The 10,395-nt window shown below is 40.2% G+C and overlaps 2 protein-coding genes across 2 annotated transcripts; one reads left to right on the top strand and one right to left on the bottom strand.

The window, feature by feature from the left end:
* Window positions 1–2,420: 2,420 nt before the first annotated feature.
* mrm1 (mitochondrial rRNA methyltransferase 1 homolog (S. cerevisiae)) lies at window positions 2,421–4,273 on the bottom strand. The gene has a single exon (XM_081600896.1). The coding sequence runs from the start codon at window positions 4,047–4,049 to the stop codon at window positions 2,880–2,882; it is 1,170 nt and encodes a 389-aa protein (XP_081457022.1). The 5' UTR covers window positions 4,050–4,273; the 3' UTR covers window positions 2,421–2,879.
* A 1,566-nt stretch (window positions 4,274–5,839) lies between these two features.
* chmp2a (charged multivesicular body protein 2A) lies at window positions 5,840–10,037 on the top strand. The gene is made up of 6 exons (XM_008437447.3): window positions 5,840–5,998; window positions 8,028–8,195; window positions 8,456–8,635; window positions 8,727–8,857; window positions 9,055–9,116; window positions 9,212–10,037. The coding sequence occupies exons 1-6, from the start codon at window positions 5,996–5,998 to the stop codon at window positions 9,331–9,333; spliced, it is 666 nt and encodes a 221-aa protein (XP_008435669.1). The 5' UTR covers window positions 5,840–5,995; the 3' UTR covers window positions 9,334–10,037.
* Window positions 10,038–10,395: the final 358 nt, after the last annotated feature.

The following is a 10,395-nucleotide window of genomic DNA, read 5'->3' as shown; positions in this document are numbered from 1 at the left end:
GCTGAGGTGTTGAGAAAGCCCAGGTTGCTGTAATACCAGCAATCTTTGTTTGCCTTGTTAGCTTTGGTGTTTCCCATTTCCGTCTTAGCAACATGCTTGATGTCATAGATGAACAGTTTCATTATTATTGACTTAAAATGGTCAAGGTTTTGCTGGCTTCTGCTCTTCCTCTTCCTTTTTGAGAAGTGAACACAGTTGTTCAATGTAAATCTAGAAAATTATGTTCTGATGTCTGATGGAAGCTTTCATCTTTTCCTCCAAAGACAAGTACTTCTTCTGATGTATCAAATAATCAGGAGGCTTCACCTGAGAAAATAACTTTACACCAGTCTTCTGGAGTCTGTCCTGGTATTTACTGCAACTGTCAGTCTGTGCTTTATTTATTTATTTTTCTGAAGCAGACATTGTTTTTTTTTCTGCTTTGTCACTGCCCTATTATTTAACTTACTGTACTTGGAGATGCATTCATGCTCATCATTGCTCAACCAGCTCTACATTGGCAGCAACTTGTTTTTATAGCTCACTCTTCAGCAGGTGAAGGTCCTGGAATTTGCTGAATCCAATTTAAGTTATGAAAGTCATATTGAGCTCTCTACAATTCTTGTCATTATGGAGAAGTGGCCAGAGGAAAACTACTGTTGAAGAAAGCGACATAAGAAGTTCAATTTTCTGTACGCCACAGAAAATTGGTGAATTTTCTGAGGACACTCATGTCAGATCGGGCCAAAGATGAACATAACTGCAGTGTGTGGAGGACAACTAACACTGTGCATCACCCTGAACACAACATACACTACGAGGAAGGAAGCTGGCTGAAGTTGAAGGTGGATCAACCTAAATGGAGGGCAATCCTAGGAGAAAATCAATTAAAGGATGCAGGCTTAGAGGTCCAGCTTTCACGAGATCAACAACCCTGAACATACAGCCAGGGCTACCTCGGAATAGCTTAGATAAAAATATATTTATGCGTTGTTGGGAATGGTCCAGTCAAAGTCCACACCTAAATCCAGCTGACAGTCTGTGGCGAGATTTGAAAAAGGGTGGTCACAAAGACTCTCCATGGACCAAATGATGATTGTTTGCAGGCAGGTTCTAGCCCTTATTCTACATTTTTTCATGCTTTAGTTAACAAACCAATCAGCAAAGTAAAGATATTAAGTGCTAATAAAAGCAGTGTAAATGCAGGCCAATGAAGATTTAAAAAAAAAATGAAGTGAAAACACTTTGGGTTACATAAAATTGAAGATGTCAATTAAACATAAATATAAATGTGTAAAGTGCAGCCTATGCAGTTAAATTTTTTCCTTATTTATTCATAAATAAGCTCATATCTGAGCCCTTCACACGGTCCCATCAGTTTTAAATTAAATTCAACTGAAGGGAGGGTTATGTTGCTCAGCTTGCAGCTACATCACCGTAGCTTTCAGAGGTACTGGATGAATCAGAGCCGTGACTCGTGTTTTTCCTGCCATAAAAAAACATCCAATCTCTCCTGTGAAGTTCTCTGAGAACGATAATCATCCACTGGAACAAAGACGTCACTGACTTAATCAGTTACCAAATTACTGCACGAAAACCATTGATTTGGACGTCAAGGTTTTAAGCACCATTTAAAAGAACGTTTCGGTAAGTAATTTCCTTAAACTCACTATACGCAATAGGTAACACGCTGAGACGCCAGCAAATCACACACGTTTTCACTGAATAAGAAGCTCGCCATGGGCCTTAGAGAGAAGTAAAACAAATACCAACCTTCTAAAGTCACAAAATTAGTAATTAGTTAATAGAGTTCATCTGTGTTCAATCCAGCTTCAGTTTTAAGTCCAGCTGTTCTGTAAAGGCCTCAGAAGGATTGTTGGAGGGCCTCAGGGAAGAAACAGCATGGAGGAAGAACACGGCAGACGGGCAATGAACGTCACACAGAGCGCTGCTCAAACATGGGCTGAAAACGGAAAGAGCACGGCACGACTGCATACCTACTGAGGCTTGACCGTTCCCCTGAACCGGCAGACTAAGACCATAAGAGTGATAATTAGAGAAGGAGCACAGAGTTCCACGGTCTTTCTGGATGAGCTGCACAGTTTAGGTGGGAGAATCTGTTTACAGCATAGCTCATATTCTCCACAATTTCATCGTTGAACGGAAACAGTGAAAAGAAAATCTGTAATTTCCCCTGCATAAAATGAATCCAGGTGGTGGACGCAGCAAATATGGAGAAAAATATTACGAGATCAAAACAAATAATTCAGTTTTTATTAGACATAAAATTAATGTCTAATAAAAGAGGTGGAAAAAACTAAAAATGGATAGTATCCCCAAAACAAAAAAATCTGTGAAAAATGCTGGTGTCAGCATTATGCTGTGGGAATAGGGAGTCTCCGACAAGCTGATAGAAAGATGGAAGGAGCCAAATGCAGTCAAAACATTAAAGAAAGATTTTTATTTGCAAAAAGGTTTGAAAACCATGTGTAATTTAACTTATGCTATATGGTCTGTGTGAAACTGTCGAAAAACAGTTGTGAATACCTTTGCTAAGTCCTCCCCACATTTATTCTTGATAAATATTAATACAAATCCTTCAAAGAAGAGAATTATGATGGAACTAATTAAGTTGCCGGTTTTGCGGATTCGATACAAGTAAGGTGAGAAAGGATCATCAACGGTATACAGCTGACAGTAATAAACTGCTTTCCCTTTGAATCTTTTCTAATTTCTATGTACAGTATATGTCACTGGATACAGTTTATTGGTGTGTTTGTGTGAATTATATTAAGATATATTGATGCTTTTAGTATTTGGAAAAGGTTTATTGATAATAATACCAGTGAATCACCAGCTTCGTAATTTCAGGCTTCACCCAGATATTGTTTACCGGCGCGTTAAGGTCTACTTTCCTTCTGCGACAACCACCTGGACTTTGTGAGCAGAGAGTGCAGCATGATGCCTGCGGCCACAGAGACGTTGAGAGACTCGATGCCAGGTGCCAAGTCTCTTCCAGCTGGGATGGTGAGCAGGGTTTGGCACACGGAGAGGAGCTTCCCGGAGAGCCCTTCCCCCTCGCCTCCCATCAGCAGCATTGTAGGCCTGGTCACCTGAAAGTCGGAACAAGGGGTAACAGGAATCCGGGACGCCTCCGGATCTGCTCCCACTGTCCCAACCACCTGCCAACCCTGTTTCACCTTCGTCCTCAACATGTCCTCCAGGCTGTCGCACCCGTACACCCTCATGGCCTCCATGACGCCCGAGCTGGCCTTGCTGACCACCGGAGACAGCGGGCAGCTGTATCGAAGGCTGCTGATCACCCTGTCCACGCCGAGGAAATAAGCAGAGCGCAGGATGGCACCCAGGTTCATCGGGTCCTGGATTCTTTCCAGGACCAGCCAGAGAGGAACGCCATGCCCGCTTGTGTCTGATTCGGAGTCAAAGGTGAGAAAGTTCAGGGGACTGGCTCGCAGACATACCCCCTGATGTACTCCTCCAGAGGACATCTTGTCCAGATCCTTCTTGCTCACCCGACTGACTTGTACGCCTCGTCGATGTGCTTCCTCACATACCGATAAGACAGAGGCCCTCAGAGAGGCGTCACCGTCTTTAACCAACAGTTGGTAGACCTTCCTTCTCCCCTGAGTGAGAGCCAGGAGACAGGGAGCAATGCCAAAGACAACTTCAGCCCTATCTTCTTGCTTCGGTCTCAGCTTCCTCTCTTTGTCTGCAGGGAAGTCTTCCAGACTCAGTTTCCTGAGCTCAGATGATACCTTGAAGACTCCCCTCCTCCCATGATTCAGTGGTAGTGGGATATCATTCTTTGAGGATTTATCCTTGAATGACCTCTCACGGTCTGATATCCTTTCAGCTACAGCAGGGTGACGAGGAGCAGTGGAGGGATTTGACCCTCTGTGGCGCCTTCTGACCGCAGGGTCCCGGCTTCTGTCCTCTGGGCTCAGGTGGAAAGTCTCTGCTGGAGGCCCCATAGAGGACACTGGTCTGGACAGTTTTCTGCACCAGTCAAGAACAAGCTTGTGCTGGTGGGTAGAACTGCTAAGCCACATATTTTAAAATAGCTGCAAAAAGGTCGAGATGCAATTAAAGTCCGTCCAAATGAAACTTGCCAAAAACGTCTGTAATCCTCAGATCACTCCACGTGGTCACATATTTTGCAAAGAGCCGCTGAGTCTCAGATGGGAGTATTTTCACCTACGGAAGAAATATCTGCAGCTTATACGTGAACTATGCACATGTGCGATTGACGCTATGTCAAGTGAACAATGTTAGCACCGGATATCAAAACGTTTTAGTTAATAAAATAAAAGCGCGATGAACAGCGTTGTTCGCACAATTTAAAAAAGACAAAACAAAAAATTTCTTCACATCTGAAAACATCAGAAGGGCGGGGGTGGGGGGGGGGGGTCTAATAATTTTTTTTAAAATATAAAGCAAAATTACACACAAATAACTCCGGTTTCCTCCCACAGTCCAAAAACATGACTGTCAGGTTAATTGGCCTCTCCAAATTGCCCCTAGGTGTGAGTGTGTGTGTGCATGGTTGTGTGTCCTGTGTGTCTCTGTGTTGCCCTGCGACAGACTGGCGACCTGTCCAGGGTGTACCCCGCCTCTCGCCCGAAACGTTGGCTGGAGATAGGCACCAGCACCCCTCCCGACCCCACTGAGGGAAAAAGGGTGCAAGAAAATGGATGGATGGATGGATGAATGGATACACACAAATAGCAAACTCATTCCAACTACCCAAGGTGAAACGTAAATCAGTGATAAAACACAACACCAACTAGTTAATAAATTATAAAAAAAATAAATGAGGGTCAGTAGTTTTAAGATAAAAAAATGCTATACATTGGATGAAAACGTAGAAAAACTGCTCTTCTTAACACAGATGAAAGGACAAATAATTAATAAATGATTAAATAATGAATTCATCAATTAATTATATTGTCTTTATACCTTTGGGATGTCCATTTTATTCTCTTTTATGCTATATTTTTTGTTCCTCATTTGTTTAATTTTTAAATCAACTTTGCGAATAAGAGATGTTTACAAGTATCAATTATTAGGTAATAATATATTATGAGCCTGTTATTATATGGTATGTGTGATCCAAGGGTAGCAGCATCAAACAACCATCCAGGACAACAAGTGTTTGAGCTGGTGACCTCAGGTCACGTCCCGAGGTCACGCACCAATTTTACAACAGTTTTATAACTGTAATTAAAACCTCACCTCTTTAAACTGGACCATGTAAAAAAAAAAACAAGTGCAATTTTATTAATTTGTTTACTTCTAATTTATGGCTACACTATGTATGAATGCCATTTTATTCTGTACATTTTAGTTGTTTTTTGTTTTGTTTGTTTTTCTTTTGTAGTTGCTTTGTTACAACTTTTTGCACATTACATTATGACACATTTTTAAGTGTGTAAAGATTTTTACCTTTCAACTTTCTGTATCCTTATTGCTTGACTTCAAATCATTGTGCTTCTTGTGATGTCATCGGCTCTTAAGTATACCTGCAGAATTAGCTTTGCTTTTTTATTATTGTTATATTTGTTTATTAAATTATACTAACTGTGAAATTCTATTGTGGAAATTCAAACTTTATTACCCAGCTGTGTTTTATTACTGCCATTGTACATTTGTTATTTAAAACAACATCAACTAGAACGCGCAAAACCATATCTGTTACTGTTACTGTAATTTTTAGCTCTGGATTTTTCTTTTGGGTGTGTTTAAATCCACACTTGTATTTTAAAAGTTATTTCTATCAACTTCCGGCAATTTGATTAACTTGACTCGTATGACGAAACGGCAAAACTGACGTCTTCTTCGTTGTTCCCGTGGCTACGTCACTTCCCGGAAGGGCAACTGTAGCAACACGGAAGCATTGGAAGGAAAACAAATAAGCGTTTAACTTTGAGTCGATTTGAAGTCAGAGAAGAGCTACTGGGCGCCGTTTTTCTTCTGTCTTTGAGGAAAACTGTGGTCTATGGTAAGTGTGACTTAGTCTCGGCTTCGGTGGGTTCGGTGTGTCAGGTTAGACAGGAACAGAACCGAGTCAAACGGGGCTCAAACCTGACTTTAGGCCTTTTTGGTCACATAACTAACAGCTGAAAGATCTACAACCCAGGATTTAATCTTACTAATATAGTAAACATAAAAGAACAACATGTCGGAAATCATTTAAAGACGCTTGAAACGAGATGCTTTTATGGTGAACAGCTCATGTTCAGATGGAAATCCCCCTTTTTTTATGTAACTACTTGTACAGATGCCGAACTGACCTAATAGTTAGATGATACATCAGGTTTCGTTAAATATGTCTGTATTGTTTTTTTCTGGCAAAAGGATGGAAAGTGTCACATTTTTGTGTTTCAGTCAGATCTCTCTAAAAATATTTTTATCTCACCTACATCTGAAAGTTTAATCACAGTTTAAAAACTAATTTCGATTATTAACGTGTTATCTTGTCATTTTGGAGACCAGAACAATGTAAGACTGTTGAAAGTGGCTTTTCTTTACAGTAAATACACAAATTCATAAATTTGCTCACCTCAGAAGAGAAAATGCTTTAATTTACTACTCATAGTAGTTTTTACTCTTCTTCATAGCTACTGAACATTTCTGTCTTACTGTTGATTTGGTTTAAAGTCCGTTTAGCGAGATGTCAAAGAAGCTGCTTGAGTGAATTTTCACTGGCTGTCTCTAGAGCACAGAGTGAAGATGCACTGCCCCTCCCTCACCTGTTGCTGCACATTCAACCAGGGGGCTGAAAACTGTCCTACAATAAAGACAAATTTATCTGTTAGGGAATATGTTTATATATATATAAAAAGTGCAAAGCTATAATTGGCCAGCTACCAGCAGCTTCTCTGTGTGCGTAAGGTTAAATATCTTTTGACACTTTGCTGGATAACATGATACAGTTATTTTGTTGGGACACAGTCATAGTTAATCTGTAGGTTCACAGCACATCAACATACAATGAATCTTTCTTTTGTCAGGACATCTTGTTCTCTGCTCTATAGTGCAGACTTGTGGCTGAACAACAAATAAAACCTGGCCCACAGAGACTTTTATCTGGTTGTAATGATGTCATCGGTCAAGTGATGAGTGACTCAGCGCATTCCAGACTACTTTTAAGTTTCACTTAATTTTCCACCCGATTGTGTAAAAAGAAATGTGATCTTATCCCGACTGTAGTCCCATAATTTATCAAATAAGTTGGTAAGTAAGTATTTATACATGTGGTGTTTTAGATTCAGTTTGAAATGCATACCATAAATAGATACATTTATCTGTAATTATTTTAAGCCTTCGGTAATTTTCTAAAATGCTTGAATTCCGTATTAATTAATAATTAATAATTAATTTGTTCAAATATACATACACAATTATCTGAACAATTTAATTACATTATCTCATGATCCTGTTTTGAATTTTATCAGTGTCATTGGGTTGGGTTGCTGAGACATTTTATAATTTGTATGTAATAATAATTTACACACTTAAATGAATATTAATTATCTCATTCATTAATTATTTTTATTTATTATAGTTTTTGAAATGACCACATACATGAACAATTATTTTACAAGTTATTGATCTGTTGGAATACCTTTTTGCTTTGCAGACTCAAACATCTGTTTATATTAGTCAAATGTTTTTTCCTTCCCATTTTGCATTTTTTGAAGGATTTCTATTTTATATTTTGCCTCATTTTTATCTTGGACCTTGATATTGTAACAAAAACATTGAAGTGAGTATAAAGTCACATACACCGTCACAAACATTGTAGGAATTGTTTATCATTTTATAATATTATCCTCTCCAAATGCCTCATTCACCTCTTAAGGTATCATTACAGTAGTAACTGCATTAATGAAAACAACCTCATGGCTCCGCTCAGTATTAATGAACATGTTTCACTCATCTTTCTTTCTTTCTTTTTTTTTTTAAACTTAATTTTTGTTTTTTGTTTTGTTTGTAGAATATTTTTTGACTTTGCTTTCCTTACACAGATGGAGTTCCTGTTTGGGAAGAGGAAGACACCGGAGGAGATGCTGAGGCAGAACCAGAGGGCGCTCAACCGGGCCATGAGGGATCTGGACCGAGAGCGAATGAAGCTGGAGCAGCAGGAGAAGAAGATCATCGCTGACATAAAGAAGATGGCCAAACAGGGACAAATGGTGAGCTAAAAGGAAGCAGAGATGCACCAGTTCACCAGTATCGGTGACTGGCAGCGCAAATACTGAGAAAACTAAAAACTCCCAGCTATTTGTTGGCCAATAAACACATTAACTAACAACATGACACACTTTTAGAGTTTAACAACAACCAGATAAAGGTTAGGACATGCTGCGACGGATAAATTTATATAAAAAAAGAGAACAAAAACGGATATCTCTGTTTCATAAGGAATTATTTTGTGTTGTCTCGATCTCTGCAGGACGCAGTAAAGATCATGGCGAAAGATTTGGTTCGCACGCGGCGCTACGTCAAGAAGTTCATCATGATGAAAGCCAACATTCAGGCCGTCAGCCTAAAGATCCAGACGCTCAAGTCCAACAACAGCATGGCACAGGCGATGAAAGGCGTCACCAAGGCCATGGCCACCATGAACAGACAGGTCTGTGCGCCACGCTCTCTGTGACGGAAGTTAACAACACTCCTTCCTGTTCTGATGATGTCATTCCCCCCCAACCACCACATTCCCACAGCTGAAGCTCCCTCAGATTCAGAAGATCATGATGGAGTTTGAGAAACAGAGCGAGATGATGGACATGAAGGAGGAGATGATGAACGACGCCATCGATGACGCCATGGGGGATGAGGACGATGAAGAGGAGAGGTAAACGAAGCGATGTCAAAAGTGAAGACTTTAAACATTACATTTTTAAGGATTGTCCTTATTTGTGAGGGATATGAAACTTTCCAGCAGCTAGTCAGCTTAGCGTAAGGCCAGAAATAAGGGGCAATGGAACAAAAAGTCTCTCTGTCTAAGAACGCAGCGAATATCGTGTTTGTTGACGCGTTCTTCTCATGCAGCGACGCCATCGTCTCCCAAGTGCTGGATGAGCTCGGTCTCAACCTGTCCGACGAGCTGTCAAGTAAGGAAAGCCCTCCGATCTTCAGCAGCTCGCGTTTCTCGACGCATTCTCCTCCTCAGCATTTTTGCTGAACCCCCTCTGCGTTTTTGTTGCAGATCTTCCCAGCACCGGGGGGAGCCTCTCCGTGGCCGGCGGGAAGAAGGCCGAGCCCCAGGCCGCCTTGGCCGACGCGGACGCGGACCTGGAGGAGCGTCTGAATAACCTGCGGAGAGACTGAATGCGCGAGAACTGTCAGAGAAGCGCACTTTGGCAAGGGTCACCAATACAAACGCACTCGAATCTCTGCGTCTAGATTCTTTTGGAGGCACAAGTGGCCGACTGTTAACAGCGAGCAAGCTGTTCTATAAGGTGTATGGCTTTCTGTTTGAGGTGTCTTCATTTACTTTGTGCTATGTATCTTATCATTACGGGGGTCGTTACCCTCCATAGGTCTAGAAAGTCCTCTTCGATTCAGTTAAGACTCTGCCAAATGACACACGTTGTCTGTACATACTAACTTCTCAAAGCATGATGTATTTACGGTTTAGAGCAACACTAATTACAGAATATTCAAGGAAAACCAAAAAAATCTAGAGATGTTAAAGAAGGCAAAATTTTATATGACTGACATTTAGAAGTGTCGGCGCATTTTGTACATGAGGTGGGTTCGGCGTTCTTTTTCTATCATCAATATTAAAACATTGTCAGCATTTTTATTCTCTTTAAATGTGGAAGGTTCTAGTGGAAAATATGGTTTATTATGATGATAACTATTGAAATTTGACAAGGAAGACTGGAAAACACTCCTGGAGATTATTTTACTGACGTTTGTGAAGTCAGCAGTGTCCTTATTGCAAAATGTTAAGGAGTTTGTGGTGTTTTTTTTTTTTTTTTGAGAAATCTTAATTTTGGCTTATTCAATAAACATTTTTTTCCAGAAGACTGGGGGAATGGATCAGTTTTCATTTGTAAAACATCATCATTTGATATATTTTGGACGCTCTCGGCGTCTAAGCAGATTGGAGAATTATATAATTTGATGGGTCCTAATTGTTCAGTAGATCCCAATTGTTTCATAATCCTGGGATAAATAACATTTCTAACATCTACCAATATACTTCCACGAAGCATAGATGATCAAAGACACATAAATAGCTTTTCCTTTTGCTGTTATTGAGTCGCCACACATGCATTTGCCGCATTTCTATTAGAGGGAAATAAACCAGTGACAGACTTCAACGGTGCTTGTTTAAAGTTTACTTACATGCTTTAAAAACTAATGCAAAGCTGTAGATTTTTA

The sequence above is a fragment of the Poecilia reticulata genome, chromosome 19, assembly GCF_904066995.2.
Source record: "Poecilia reticulata chromosome 19, P_reticulata-male-v2, whole genome shotgun sequence".
Classification (NCBI taxonomy): domain Eukaryota; kingdom Metazoa; phylum Chordata; class Actinopteri; order Cyprinodontiformes; family Poeciliidae; genus Poecilia; species Poecilia reticulata.
The sequence above is the reverse complement of the archived record's forward strand: the minus strand, read 5'-3'. Positions and strand labels throughout refer to the sequence as shown.

What these genes read in the sequence shown, in the direction of transcription:
- mrm1 (XM_081600896.1), bottom strand. Translation starts at nt 4,049, where the DNA reads ATGTGGCTTAGCAGTTCTACCCACCAGCACAAGCTTGTTCTTGACTGG.
- chmp2a (XM_008437447.3), top strand. An exon ending in TGGCCACCATGAACAGACAG is followed by an intron (nt 8,636 to 8,726) that starts GTCTGTGCGCCA and finishes ACATTCCCACAG; the next exon opens with CTGAAGCTCCCTCAGATTCA. An exon ending in CCTGTCCGACGAGCTGTCAA is followed by an intron (nt 9,117 to 9,211) that starts GTAAGGAAAGCC and finishes TTTTTGTTGCAG; the next exon opens with ATCTTCCCAGCACCGGGGGG.